This window comes from Kogia breviceps, chromosome 5 (assembly GCF_026419965.1).
Source record: "Kogia breviceps isolate mKogBre1 chromosome 5, mKogBre1 haplotype 1, whole genome shotgun sequence".
Lineage (NCBI taxonomy): Eukaryota > Metazoa > Chordata > Mammalia > Artiodactyla > Physeteridae > Kogia > Kogia breviceps.
Genome location: NC_081314.1, coordinates 144,597,975 through 144,613,565, shown reverse-complemented (window position 1 = coordinate 144,613,565; position 15,591 = coordinate 144,597,975). Strand labels below are relative to the sequence as shown.

Genomic DNA, 15,591 nt, shown 5'->3' with positions numbered 1-15,591 from the left:
GAAACCAACCTTGCATTCCTAGAATAAATCTCACTTGATCATTATATATTATTGTTTTTATATATTGATAAACCTCATTTGGTAGGGTTTGGTTGAGAATTTTTTTAACGTCTTTATTGGAGTATAATTGCTTTACAGTGGTGTGTTAGTTTCTGCTGCATAACAAAGTGAGTCAGCTATATGTATACATACATCCCCATGTCCCCTCCCTCTTGTGTCTCCCTCCCACCCTCCCTATCCCACCCCTCTAGGTGGTCACAAAGCACATAGCTGATCTCCCTGTGCTATACGGCTGCTTGCCACTACCTGTCTGTTTTACGTTTGGTAGTGTATATATGACCATGCCACTCTCTCACTTCGTCCCAGCTTACCCTTCCCCATCCCCGTGGCCTCAAGTCCATTCTCTGCATCTGCATCTTAATCCGGTCCTGCCCCTAGTTCTTCAGAATCATTTATTATTTTTTTTAGATTCTATATATATGTGTTAGCATACAGTATTTTTCTCTTTCTGACTTACTTCATTCTGTCTGACAGACTCTAGGTCCATCCACCTCATTACAGATAACTCAATTTCATTTCTTTCTATGGCGGAGTAATAGTCCATTGTATATATGTGCCACATCTTCTTTATCCATTTATGTGTTGACGGACACTTAGGTTGCTTCCATGTCTTGGCTATTAGAAATAGTGCTGCAGTGAGCATTGTGGTACATGACTCTCTTTGAATTATGGTTTTCTCAGGGTATATGCCCAGTAGTGGGACTGCTGGGTCGTATGGTAGTTCTATTTTTAGTTTTTCAAGGACCCTCCATACTGTTCTCCATAGTGGCTGTATCAATTTACATTCCCACCAACAGTGCAAGAGGGTTCCCTTTTCTCCACACCCTCTCCAGCATTTATTGTTTGTAGATTTTTTGATGATGGCCATTCTGACTGGTGTGAGGTGATACCTCATTGTAGTTTTGATTTGCATTTCTCTAATGATTAGTGATGTTGAACATCCTTTCATGTGTTTGTTGGCAATCTGTATATCTTCTTTGGAGAAATGTCTATGTAGATCTTCTGCCCATTTCTGGATTGGGTTGTTTGTTTTTTTGATATTGAGCTGCATGAGCTGCTTGTATATTTTGCAGATTAATCCTTTGTCAGTTGCTTCATTTGCAAATATTGTCTCCCTTTCTGAGGGTTGTCCTTTCGTCTTGTTTATGGTTTCCTTTGCTGTGCAAAAGCTTTTAAGTTTCATTAGGTCCCATTTGTTTATTTTTGTTTTTATTTCCATTTCTTTAGGAGGTGGGTCAAAAAGGATCTTGCTGTGATTTATGTCATAGAGTGTTCTGCCAATGTTTTCCTCTAAGAGTTTTATAGTGTCTGACCTTACATTTAGGTCATTAACCCATTTTGAGTTTATTTTTGTACATGGCATTAGAGAGTGTTCTAATTTCATTCTTTTACATGTAGCTGTCCAGTTTTCCCAGAAACACTTATTGAAGAGACTGTCTTTTCTCCATTGTATACTCTTGCCTCCTTTTTCAAAGATAAGGTGACCATATGTGTGTGGGTTTATCGCTAGACTTTTTTTTTTTTTTTTGCGGTACACAGGCCTCTCACTGCTATGGCCTCTCCCGTTGTGGAGCACAGGTTCCAGATGGGCAGGCTCAGCAGCCATGGCTCACGGGCCCAGCTGCTCTGTGGCATGTGGAATCTTCCTGGACTGGGGCATGAACCTGTGTCCCCTGCATTGGCAGGCGGACTCTCAACCACTGCGCCACCAGGGAAGCCCATCTCTGGACTTTTTATCCTGTTCCATTGATCTATATTTCTGTTCTTGTGCCAGTACCATACTGTCTTGATTACTGTAGCTTTGTAGTATAGTCTGAATTCAGGGAGCCTGATACCTCCAGCTCCATTTTTCTTTCTCAAGATTGCTTTGGCTATTCGGGGTCTTTTGTGTTTCCATACAAATTGTGCAATTTTTTGTTCTAGTTTTATGAAAAATGCCATTGGTAGTTATTGAATTGAATCTGTAGATTGCTTTGGGTAGTAGAGTCATTTTCACAATGTTGTTTCTTCCAATCTAAGAACATGGTATATCTCTCCATCTGTATCATCTTTAATTTCTTTCATTAGTGTCTTATAGTTTTCTGCATACAGGTCTTTTGTCTCCTTAGCTAGGTTTATTCCTAGGTATCTTATTCTTTTTATTACAATGGTACATAGGAGTGTTTCCTTAATTTCTCTTTCAGATTTTGCATCATTGGTATGTAGGTACGCAAGAGATTTCTGTGCATTAATTTTGTATCCTTGTACTTTACCAAATTCATTGATTAGCTCTAGTAGTTTTCTGGTAGCATCTTTAGGATTCTCTATGTATAGTATCGTGTCATCTGCAAACAGTGGCGGTTTTACTTCTTCTTTTCCGATTTGGATTCCTTATATTTCTTTTTCTTCTCTGATTGCTAAAACTTCCAAAACTGTGTTGACTAACAGTAGTGAGAGTGGGCAAACTTGTCTTGTTCCTGATCTTAGAGGAAATGGTTTCAGTTTTTCACCATTGAGAATGATGTTGGCTGTGGGTTTGTCGTATATGGCCTTTATTGTGTTGAGGTAAGTTCCCTCTATGCCTGCTTTCTGGAGGGTTTTTATCATAAATCGGTGTTGAATTCTGTCAAAAGCTTTTTCTGCATCTATTGAGATGATCATATGATTTTTCTCCTTCAATATGTGAATATGGTTTATCACATTGATTGATTTGCATATATTGAAGAATCCTTGCATTCCTGGGATAAACCCCACTTGATCATGGTGTATGATCCTTTTAATGTGCTGTTGGATTCTGTTTGATAGTATTTTGTTGAGGATTTTTGCATCTATGTTCATCAGTAATATTGGTCTGTAGTTGTCCTTTTTTGTGACATCTTTGCCTGGTACTTGTATCAGGGTGATGGTGGCTTCATAGAATGTGTTTGGGAGTGTTCCTCCCTCTGCTATATATTGGATGAGATGGAGAAGGATAGGTGTTAGCTTTTCTCTAAATGTTTGATAGAATTCGCCTGTGAAGCCATCTGGTCCTGGGCTTTTGTTTGTTGGAAGATTTTTTTTTTTTTTTTTTTTTGCGGTACGCAGGCCTCTCACCGCTGTGGCCTCTCCCGCTGCGGAGCACAGGCTCCGGACGCGCAGGCTCAGCAGCCATGGCTCACGGGCCCAGCCACTCCGCGGCATGTGGGATCCTCCCGGACCTGGGCACGAACCCATGTCCCCCGCATCGGCAGGCGGACTCCCAACCACTGCGCCACCAGGGAAGCCCTGTTGGAAGATTTTTAATCACAGTTTCAATTTCAGTGCTTATGATTGGTCTGTTCATATTTTCTATTTCTTCCTGGTTCAGTCTCAGAAGGTTGTGGTTTTCTAAGAATTTGTCCATTTCTTCCAGGTTGTCCATTTTATTGGCATAGAGTTGCTTGTAGTAATCTCTCATGATCCTTTGTATTTCTGCAGTGCCAGTTGTTGCTTCTTCTTTTTCATTTCTACTTCTATTGATTTGAGTTCTCTCCCTTTTTTTTCTGAGTCTGGCTAATGGTTTATCAATTTTGTTTATCTTCTCAAAGAACCAGCTTTTAGTTTTATTGATCTTTGCTATTGTTTCCTTCATTTCTTTTCATTTATTTCTGATCTGATCTTTATGATTTCTTTCCTTCTGCTACCTTTGGGGTTGTTTTGTTCTTCTTTCTCTAATTGCTTTAAATATAAGGTTAGGTTGTTTATTTTAGATGTTTCTTGTTTCTTGAGTTAGGATTGTATTGCTATAAACTTCCCTCTTAGAACTGCTTTTGATGCATCCCATAGGTTTTGGGTCATTTTGTTTTTACTGTCATTTTTTTCTAGGTTTTTTTTTTTTTTTTTTAATTTCTCCAGTGATCTCTTGGTTATTTAGTAGCATATTGTTTAGCCTCCATGTGTTTGTATTTTTTACAGTTTTTTTCCTGTAATTGATATCTAGTCTCATAGGACTGTGGTCGGAAAAGATACTTGATACAATTTCAATTTTCTAAAATTTACAGAGGCTTGATATGTGACCCAAAATATGATCTATCCTGTAGAATGTTCCATGAGCACTTGAGAAGAAAATGTATTCTGTTGTTTTTGGATGGAATGTCCTATAAATATCAATTAAGTCCAACTAGTCTAATGTGTCATTTAAAGAATTTTTTTCCTTATTAATTTTCATTTAGGATGATCTGTCCATTGGTGAAAGTGGGGTGTTAAAGTCGCCTACTATGATTGTGTTACTGTCAATTTCCCCTTTTATGGATGTTAGCATTTGCCTTATGTATTGAGGTGCCCCTGTGTTGGGTGCATAGATATTTACAATTGTTATATCTTCTTCTTGAATAGATCTCTTGATCATTATGTATTGTCCCTCTTTGTCTCTTGTAAGAGTTTATTTTAAAGTCTATTTTGCCTGATATGAGAGCTGCTACTCCAGCTTTCTTTTGATTTCCATTTGCATGGAATGTATTTTTCCATCCTGTCATTTTCAGTCTGTATGTGTCCCTAGGTCTGAAGTGGGTCTCTTGTAGACAGCATATATATGAGTCTTGTTTATGTATCCATTCAGCCAGTCTATGTCTTTTGGTTGGAGCATTTAATCCATTTATGTTTAAGATAGTTATTGGTATGTATGTTCCTGTAACAATTTTCTTAATTGTTTGGGTTTGTTATTGTAAGTCTTTTCATTCTCTTGTGTTTCCTGCTTAGGGAAGTTCCTTTAGCATTTGTTGTAAAGCTGGTTGGTGGTGCTGAATTCTCTTAGCTTTTGCTTGTCTGTGAAGGTTTTAATTTCTCCATCAAATCTGAATGAGATCCTGGCTGGGTAGAGTAATCTTGGTTGTAGCTTTTTCTCCTTCATCACTTTAAATATGTCCTGCCACTCCCTTCTGGCTTGCAGAGTTTCTGCTGAAAGGTCAGCTGTTTACTTTATTGGGTTTCCCTTGTATGTTATTTGTTGCTTTTCCCTTGCTGCTTTTAATATTTTTTCTTTGTATTTAATTTTTGATAGTTTGATTAATATGTGTCTTGGCATGCTTCTCCTTGGATTTATCCTGTATGGGACTCTCTGGGCTTCCTGGACTTGATTGACTATTTCCTTTCCCAAATTAGGGAAGTTTTCAACTATAATCTCTTCAAATATTTTCTCAGTCCCTTTCTTTTTCTCTTCTTCTTCTGGGACTCCTATAATTCGAATGTTGGTGAGTTTAATGTTGTCCAGATGTGTCTGAGACTGTTCTCAATTCTTTTCATTCTTTTTTCTTTATTCTGCTCTGTGGTAGTTATTTCCACTATTTTATCTTCCAGGTCACTTATCTGTTCTTCTGCCTCAGTTATTCTGCTATTGATTCCTTCTAACGAATTTTTAATTTCATTTAATGTGTTGTCCATCATTGTCTGTTTGCTCTTTAGTTCTTCTATGTCCTTGTTAAACGTTTCTTGTATTTTCTCCATTCTATTTCCAAGATTTTGGATCATCTTTACTATCATTACTCTGAATTCTTTTTCAGGTAGACTGCCTATTCCCTCTTCATTTGTTTGGTCTGGTTGGTTTTTTCCTTGCTCCTTCATCTGCTGTGTATTTTGATAAACTTACTGTGTTTGGGGTCTCCTTTTCCCAGGCTGCAGGTTCGTAGTTCCTTTTGTTTTTTGGTGTCTGCCCCCAGTGGGTAAGGTTGGTTCAGTGGCTTGTGTAGGCTTCCTGGTAGAGGGGACTGGTGCCTGTGTTCTCATGGTGAGGGCTGGATCTTGTCTTTCTGGTGGGCAGGGCTGAAGCCGGTGCTGTGTTTTGGGGTGTCTTTGACCTCTTTATGATTTTAAGCAGCCTCTCTGCTAATGGGTGGGGTTGTGTTCCTGTCTTGCTAGTTGTTTTGCATAGGATATCCAGCACTGTAGCATGCTGGTTGTTGAGTGGAGCTGGGTCTTAGCGTTGAGACAGAGATCTCTGGGAGAGCTCTCACTGATGGATATTATGAGGAGCTGGGAGGTCTCTGGTAGACCAATGTCCTGAACTCGGCTCTCCCACCTCAGAGGCTCAGGCCTGACACCTGGCTGAGAACAAAGACCCTGCGCTGCTGTGCTCACCAGGCCTGTCCGAGGGCCCGGCCGGCCCCATGCTCCCGGCTCCCAGTCCTGGCTCGGCCGGTGAAGGATTTTTATGTCTGTGTTGGGATATTGGTTTGTAGTTCTAACGACTTTGATTTTGGTATCAAGATGTTGCTAGCCTCATAAAATCAGTGGTATAGTGTTTTATTCTCTTGTATTTTCTGAAAGACTTTGTGCAAAATTTTTTTTTTCTTTAGGTGTTAGGTAGTATTCACTAATGAAGCTGTCTGGGCTTTGACTGTTCTTTATGGAAAGTTTTTACCTATAGATACAGGACTATTAAGGTTATCTAATTTTTCTTGAGTGATCTTTGAGAGTTTGTGTCTTTCCAGAAATTTGTCTATTTAATATAACTTTTTAAATTTATTGACACAAAGTTATTCCTAATATTTTCCTATTATCCTTTTAATTCAAGTAGGGAGTGCAGTGATGGCCTTTTTCATTAAACTTACTTGTAACTAATGTCTCTTCTCTTTTCTTGATCAGTCCAGCTAGAGGTTTTTGTATTATATTTTTTTCAGAGAACTGGCTTTTGGTTTTATTGATTTTCTCTATATTTTTTTCTGTTTTTTATTTCATTGATTTCTGTTTTCCTCTTTATTATTTCCTTACTTCTCCTTACTTTGAGTTTTATTTGCTCTTCCTGTAATAGCCTCTTAAGAGGGATGCTTAGATCATCGATTTGTGATATTTTTCCTTTTCCAATACAAACACTTAAAGCTACAAACTTCCATCTAAATGTTTCTTTTAGCTGCATCTCACACATTTTGATATGTTGTTTTTACATTCTTATTCAACTCAGAATATATTTTTTCTAATTACTCTGGTGATTTCTTCTTTGACTCATGAGTTTTTGTAGAAGTGTATTGTTTAAGTTTCAAATATTTGAGGTTTTCCCAGATATATCTCTGTTATTGATTTCGATTTTAGTTTTTCTGTGGAGCTAGAAAATGATTTGTATTATTTTATTTTCTAACATCTATTGAAATTTGTATTATAGCCCAAAATATTGTCTTTCTGGATAACTGTTCCATGTGCGCTCAAAACCAGTACGTATTCTGCTACTGCAGGGTGTAGAGTTCTGTAAATGTCAGTTAGGTCAAACTGACTGATAGTGGTATTAAAGTCTTCTATATTTCAAATATCATTTCTTCTGCCTCTGTCTTTCTTCTCCTTTTGAGACTATAATTACTCAGTGTTAGAATATTTGATATTGTTCTAGAGCTCTAGGACAATCTATTCTGTATTTTTCACTCTTTTGCACTTTTTGTTTTGATTTGGATAATTTCTGTTGACATAGCTTCAAGTTCACTAATTATTTTCTCTGCTGTGTTCAATCTGCTGATTAGCTTAAGGAATTCTTTCAATCTAATATTGTGTTTGTTGCTTCTAACATTTTATGTATCTATCTGTCTCTTTTGTATAGTTTTAATATTCTTTCTGAATCCCCCACCTGTTTATGGGCATTAACCATAGTTTTTGTAAAGTCCCTGTCTGATAATTCCATACCAAGATTTCAAAACTATTGATCATTTCTTCTCTGGTTCTTTTTTCTTGCTTTTGTGTGTGTGTTCATCTCATACTATTTTATTGAATTTTGGCCATGGTGCGTGAAAGAGTAGCAATTGAAGTAGGTTATACTTATTTCAAGTTCTTTACTTCCTACCTGCTTGTATGCCCAGGACCTTGTCCTCTCACCCTGTCCCAAAGATGAAATTGTTTACTTGTCCCATATCTCCTTGTAGGGCTTTTAATTCTTTGCAGCTAAGTTTACCCAGTTGCCTGTGACTTCCACTTTCTGATTCACTCAAAGAAAAGCATGATTTTGTAGATTAACAGTCTCTTTTTTGTTGTTAGAATGGAAGTGATATTCTTTTGTGTCTTTCTCCATCCTGAGCAGAAATAGAACTCAGTTTTTTAAATTCAAGTTTCCATATATACTCTCTAACAGTTCTGTTTTGATAGAAACCATCTGTTGTAGGGATTCTGCTTGTCCTTGTAATTCATTATGAAAGGTCCCCTCAGATACATGATTAATTTCCTTTGTCTCTTTGGTGGAGCTGAAATAGATAAGGGAAGGCATAGCCACAGTCTCTGCCACTGTGACCTGAGGGATACCAATAGGTAAATGGTCAGTTTGGGAGGAGACAACAGGAGGAAGTGTATCCCCCTCTCATTTCACTTCCCCAGATGCAAAGTCTGAAGTTTCCTGCATGAATGGGTGACCAGCCACCTGTTCAGGTCCCATGTAGGTTCTGGGGACACACAGACCAGCATCTCTTCTCTAGAACACACACTTGGCCCATGCTTTGAGCTTTCTCCAGGAAGATGGAGTGGTCCAGGAAGATGGAGAAGCTCTGTCAGCCTTTCAAGGCTTGGACCACACCCTCCTAGTCCCAGAAGAGGGGCAAACAACATAGCAGATTCATCCGATTCATCCAACTACCGTCTTCCCAGAAGTCTCACGAGGCCTTAATCCTCTGTTTTATTATTTCTAAATTTATTTTCTAAATTAGTCTTATATGGCTCTTTTGTGTGGATCACATCACATCTATGACCATAGCATACCACATCTAGGCCAGTATTTCCTTGAATGCAAGCACCTGGAGGAGAGCAGTGTTTTAATTCGTGCTGTCTTAGTGCAATGATCTGACTTATTTGTTTAATAACATTAAATGGTGCTGATAGTACATGGTGTTTCTAGACTGGAATAAACCACACTTAGAAGGGAAGTCTGCAGTATCAGTTTTCTCCTTGTAGTCTCAGGTGCTCATCCTGTGAGGTCTTCAGATGCCTTGTCCCCGAAGCACTCTTTGTTTATGTACAGATTAAGTCCCTAGGGACACAAAAAATGTATTTAGTTACACAAGAGATGTCTACTTCTGTAGTCACTCTACAGTGATTTCTGTGAATAATTTATCAACTACTTAACACTCATCAAATTTGATGAATTGTAGAAAATCTCTGTAAGTTCTCTTACCCTTTATCTCAGAGTTTGAAATACTATCATTTTAAATAAACGTGTTTCTCTGTAAACAAGAATTTCATCGTCGGAGGAGGGGAAAAATTCTTGGTGCATCTGGTGCCTGTCCTCTAGGTTGTGTGTTCGGCGTCCATCGCTTCCCTTCATCGGTCTGGTGTCCTTGAGCTCATGGTCTCCCTGTATTTATTCATGTTAGCATCACCGTTCCTCTTTTTTATTCTGTTGCAGGTGCTGGGGTTCCCCAGTTCCAACCGATTGCCCTGAATGGCCGAATTCAGGTCCTCAGCAACGGGTCTCTGTTGATCAAGCACGTGGTAGAAGAAGACAGCGGCTACTACCTGTGCAAGGTCAGCAACGATGTGGGCGCGGACGTCAGCAAGTCCATGTACCTCACGGTGAAAAGTAAGGAAGAAGAGCACTTTGTTTTACCTAAATAGGGCTTCGGGGGCTTCCGTTTTCAGTGATCTCCATGCATACTGTTTAAAAACAAAACACAACAAAACCAAAATATGATTTGCTGAAGCTGGGGGTTTCCTGTCCTAAGAATATAGTTAAAGAGGACGGTAGAAGTTCAGCGATTGTCAGAGCCTATGGGTCCCCTCCTTTCTGCTCCCTTGGCCGTGGCTACAGGCTCTGGGTAAACTAGCAGATGAGTGGGTCCCTGCCTTTGGCACCCACATTTCTCTCCCGTTTATTTTATTGTGGAAAAGCCCAGTGCACGCTCTCAGATGTGTTCCTGTCAGAGGTCTAGTCATACTTTTTATTACCTGCAAGCTGGCTTGTCCAGAGATTTCACTTTTAAGATCCTTCTGAAATCCAGAAAGCAGAAACCTCATTATCAACACACACATCTACAAGTACAAAGGACATATAGCGCTATGCTTAGGGTCCGTGTTGCTGACCCATTTTTTAGAAAAGGGCACTTTATAGTGAAATTATTTTTATACTTTGGTAACTAAACCACCAAAGAAAGGACCCAAGTAGACCAACTTCTGCTGAGTACTGCTCATTAGCAAATGGTCGTACATCTAGTGTAAGTGAATGACTTATGTCTTTCTCCGTTTATGTTCTTTACTACTGGATAGATTGTGATTTCTTCCTGACTACTAGGTTTTGATCAGACTTCCTCTTTTTTATTTTAATTATGCTGTCTGTAGGTTGTCAAGGATCTCTATCATATCATTTATTAGAGAGATTGGATTTAAAAGTGAATTCCAGTGGTGTGTGTGTGTGAGAGAGAGAGAGAGAGAGATTTAAAGGCTAGCTACACACACACTAGTATCCATCCTATTTTACTAAGAATTTATTCTAGTTAACCCATTTTTTCTAACAGGACAGTGAAAATATCAAGCTGTCTATTCGGTATACTTTTATATCATAGACAAATTAAAGTTCTGAAATAAGGTTGCTTTGAAATATATTGTGGACATATCCAATACATACTTTTGACTTCTAAATATTATACTCCAGAGGAACTGATTTTCAAGACTCTGAAGACAAATTGTCATATCACTTAAATACAAAGTTGAAATCGTCATTTTAAAAACTAAGTTGATGAAATATTAAGGAAACCCAAGATCTGAAGACCAATACTGACCAATGTTGATCCATCTTTCCCCAACAGAAGAAATGTACTTTTCAATTGCTTTAACATATTTTAAATGTATAAAGCATTTTTTTCTGTTGCACTCATATATGTATCTAAGCTCTAATAGATACAGTGCCCCATGGAGGATGTAAATACAATCAACCATAGACTTACGTTCACGAATGAGAGAGCTTATGTCTTGAGGAACGAGACAGCCTGCCTGCTAATCATAGTGGAAGGGAAGGGGTAAGGTGCACAGAGATGTGCCTTTCAAAGGAGGACAGAACCATGGTTTTGAGTGGAGTAAGGAAAGCGTCAGGGGAAAAAAATCTTGAAAAATGGGTAGAATTTGCAAATGTAGAACTTGAAGATTTCCCCACATCTCCTCTCTCCATACCTTTGATGCTGGTAGTGGATGTGGGACCACAAAGATGTCCCCCTGCCCTTAGTGAGCTTATTCTCCTGTGGGTCCATCAGGCCTGGGTGTGGACAGCTCCGTCCAGCAGAACGCGTCCGTGTCAGGATAGAGCGTGGGACACTGGGAATGCACAGGTGAGGGCGTGGTTTACACCCCCTGGAGAATCAGTGCCCACAGAATGGTACCCATGGCCTCTGAGTTCAGTCCTAAAGGGTGCAGTGGATTCCGAAAGATAGAATTGTTGGGGGTAAACAGAGGCGCTCGAGGGAGAGAGAACAGAGAGCAGATACAAGAAATCAGAAGACTCAAGGCAAGAGGTGACTGTGTTTGAATGCTCTACGCACTATGTGGAGGGGATTAGAGAAAGAAACATTTAAAGCGAGTGTTCCTCAAAGAAAACTGTTCTTAGGGTTTGTCAAGCTTAGTTTCTCTCTCTCAAACTATACAAACTGCTAGCAGAGAGATGCATTTATGGAACAGTTAATTTTACCAGTTCTTGATAACCCTCCAGTGGCTTTATACCTAATTTCAGCAGGAACTAGCCCACCACACTGTAAAGCAATTATACTCCAACGAAGATGTTAGAGAAATCATAATATTTAAATTCTGAAAAGTAAAAATATAATTTAGTAGAGATATAGAAACATGAAGGCAAAAGATATACAGTATCTCTAACTGTTGCTCAAACGATACCATTTAAACAAAAACAACAGCTAACACGGGGATGGCTTTCTCTTATACTTTGTATATTTGCTTGGCAAGACTATTAAGGGTATGAAAACTGACATGTTTAGGCTCTGCACATGGCAACGGGACACCTGCCACTTGGCGTACAGCTCTTTGACTGAGAAAGCGGGAGGAAGTAGGAGTGGAGAGCATTGGCTCTGACCTGCCGGGGGCAGAGCAGGTGCCTGGCTGCTGAGCAAAGCAGATTGTATGTCGCTGCGCTGGTAACGGGATTATACCTGGCACTGCAGCGAGGCTCTTCTTATCGGACGCTACCCAGCCTTACGTCAGGCACAGTTTATTTAATGTTTCAAAAGAAATTGCACTGCTTTCGGTAAGAATAGTAAGGACTCTCCCTTTTCTATAAGTCTTTAAAAAAACCAAACAAACTGGTCTGCACATATTTTTAAATGCAGTAGGAGAGAACTTTCTGCCTGATCAAGCATGTCAGGAAATTAAGACAGCTTCTCAGATGAGAACTCCAGACGCCCAGGATGGCTGGTGCTGGGTTTCATACATATTTTAAAGTCCCGAACTCCACCGATAGAGCCTGGTGTTGAGCTCTCACTGGGGACACTGGAGACCATGCCCTGGCACTGGCTGGGTCTCCTCTCTGGGAAGTTTTCTTACCACGACTCCAGTGCTTTCAAAACTCACTAATCTAATAATAAAGCAATTTAACAATGAAAGCCTCCCCCCCCTACCCCGACCCTTTTTTGGAATCAACCGGGAGCAGACGCTTCCCTGGAGAGTCGGTTATTTGTGGAACCCACCTCCCCGTCTCTGGCTTCCAGAGCCAACCCGGAAGGGCTCCAGTCCAGCCTTGGTCCTCAGGCCTCCCTCTAGGCAGGTCCCTGGGCCCCACGTGGGGACACATGCGTGTGCACTGCATGTGCCCGCACCAGCTCAAGTCAGCTTTGGTCACAGTCCCCAGGCCTTGGCCACTTCTGAACAGACCTCAGTAATGTGATTTGACCTCAGGCTACCTCATGACCTGCTATTGCCAGAGTGGGTATTGGGCTTGGAATACAATAACCCATTGCTCCATTGCCCTCCCCCACCCGAAATAAAAGAATCCACAAATAGCCTTGGGTAGGCCATCCACCCTCTGTTACTTCCCGCCCTCCTGTGCTGCCTCTAGGATGTACAGGTATCTGCGGAGACAGCTGCAGTGCTGCTCTGTGGTCTCTGAAGGGAAGGAAGGAGCGCCACCCCGGGCTGCCCCGCAGTGAGGCTGCGACGGCCGGAGTCCATTCCACAGGGCGCTCCCAGGCCCCTGCCGGTCACTCTATAGAGGCCACTCTTTACTCAAGAACAAGACATACACGCTTGTTTCTTTCCTTTGTTTTGTAGCGGGAGTAAAGTTTGCCTACATAAAAACGCGAGATTACAGTTTTTTGTTTCCTTAAACTGTCGAGATTGCTTGCGTGTATCTCAGTCTAATGTGCTTTCCCTCTATGATTTTAATTTGAGAGCTTCTAAATGAAGCCTTCAGAGCCTTGGCTCCCGGGCCCCGGAAGGCTGTAGCTGATCCTGTGGGATTGTGTGATCCCTAGAAATCATATGCAAAAATGTATGTGTCTTTCTGGGAAGAAACACTGTAGCCTTTATATCTTTAAAGGGATTCCTGATGCAAAACAAGGTCAGCACGACTGTTCTAGAAAATCACAGCCGGGGTGGCCTGGAATGACGACTGTGTGTCATGTTTCATGCAGGGTGTCTCAGAGCATCCGGATGGAAGTGACCAGTACACGACAATAGGGTCACAGGGCTGAGGAGGAATAAACAACCATGAATCAGTGGAAAACTAGGTTTTAATGAAAACTGGGTTTTAATACTGCATCACCTTTGCTTCATGTCCACACTCTTATTGCAGCCTTGGAGCAGAAGAAACATAAATGAATCAAAGGCATATACCCCTGTGGTCAGCAGGGGTATATGTGGTCAGCAGTCAGGCTCCCGCCTCACACTGCCTGGGTTCCACCCCTTCCAGCCCTGTGCCCTGGGGCAGGTCACTCACCCTCTGTGCAAACCAAGGAGAGACGACTCTCTCCTCTCAGGGTTGCTGTGAGGCTGACGTGAGCCATCACACAGAAGGGCTTAGGTATTAGGTAGGTGCTTCCCGAATTACACCCCCACCCGAGACACATCCGTGCCCGTCGAGACTATGAGGTGTCCCTGCGTCCAAATCACCCAGTTTACACACTTTCGTAACTGTGGAGCCCACCAGCAACCCCCCGACCATATCTTACACATATGCACACATTCATAGTCTGAAGTCCAGTTGTCAAAAGTATCTGCAGCTTTCATGGCAATGTCCGTGTTCAGAAGTAGAGGATGGGGGCAAGCATGGGAAAGGAAGTGTGGAAAAACAGAGGGGGACCTGTGAGCTGGTGGGAGACCCCAAATGCCAACGCTGGATGGTGGCTCCTTCCAGGTAGGGCAGCTAAACGTTTGCATTTCGCTTCTTCAGTGAGCCTGAGAGTCTACCAGCTCAAGAGTCTTTGGGGTTAAGAAAGGATCTGTAAGATGGCAAGGCTACTAGAGCAGCTACAATCGGTTGCCAACCCCATTTCAGTTTCCCTCCTCTCTCAGTGTTAAGTGTTTAATCGTGTCCCCCTAAAATTCATATATTGAAGTCCTAACCCCTAGTATCTCCAAATATGAGCTCATTTGGAAACAGGGTTTTTGCAGAGGAAATGAGTTAAAAGGAGGTATGACTGGAGTTGTGCAGCCCTCAATCCAATAGTAGTGATGTCATACAAAAAGGGGACATTTGGACACAGACATGGAGCGAGTCAGTCTTGTGAAGACAGAGATTGGAGTTATGCTTCCACAGCCAAGGGAAGCTGGAAGAGGCCAGGAAGGATTCTCCCCTAGAGTCTTCAGAGGGACCATGGCCCTACCAACACCTTCATTTCGGATTTCCGGCCTCCAAAACTGTGGTAGACTAAATGTCTGTTGTTTAGATCACCAGTCTGTGGTACTTTGTTACTCGCATGCACTCAGTCATAATAGAGATCTTTTGCAGAATCTTGTGTTTGAGGGAAGCGCACCACAGCTAGGTCACCTGCTCCAGCAGGTAAATCCTAATCTGTCTACACTAGTGGATGTGAACTCTAGTCTGAACCAACCAAGGGCAGCCTTCTCCCTTTGAGCATAATTGGTTTAAGGATGGGCATGTGACCAGTTTTGGTCAATGAAACGTAAGAAATCTTCTGTGATATTTTTGAAAAGATCTCCTTATTCTTAATTGTAGACTCAGCAGGAGATGTTCATCTCTTAGTTCTTGGCCCTGCCTGGAGGTGATACCTCCAGATACTCTATCATGGCAACCATTTTCGCATCATCCTGAGGATAAACCAAAACATAAAGGAAGGTAGAGTCAAGAAAACCAGAAAAGTTGAGATTTATCCCTAAGCTACTGCATTTGCAGTCCCCCCACCTCTGAATTCATCACTGTGAGAGGACCAATTACTCGACTGGTTTTCTGTCTAAGCCGGTGTGGGTCAGGGTTTTCTTATTTGCGGCTGGAGGCGTCCAAACTAAACAGGAAGTGGACAGATCATCAGCAGGTAATGGGGCTCAGTTCCATCATACTCCCCCCAGCAAGTCAGGCTGAGATCAATACCCCCGAGAGGTTGAGGAGTCTTATTCTGGTTGAGGAACCCCATCCAAATGGAAGTTCATAGCATAGGATGCTCCGGGTTGGGGTAAGAGAGGTCT

The 15,591-nt window shown here is 41.3% G+C and overlaps 1 protein-coding gene across 4 annotated transcripts in view; it reads left to right on the top strand.

Moving 5' to 3' along the window:
- Window positions 1-15,591, top strand: part of DSCAM (DS cell adhesion molecule) — a 738,508-nt gene that overhangs the window by 499,566 nt on the left and 223,351 nt on the right. For all 4 annotated transcript variants that reach the window (XM_059063980.2, XM_067035143.1, XM_067035144.1 and 1 more), the window contains exon 11: window positions 9,362-9,535. In XM_059063980.2, coding sequence (XP_058919963.2) covers window positions 9,362-9,535 — 174 coding nt within the window. The remainder of the gene's footprint in view (window positions 1-9,361; window positions 9,536-15,591) is intronic.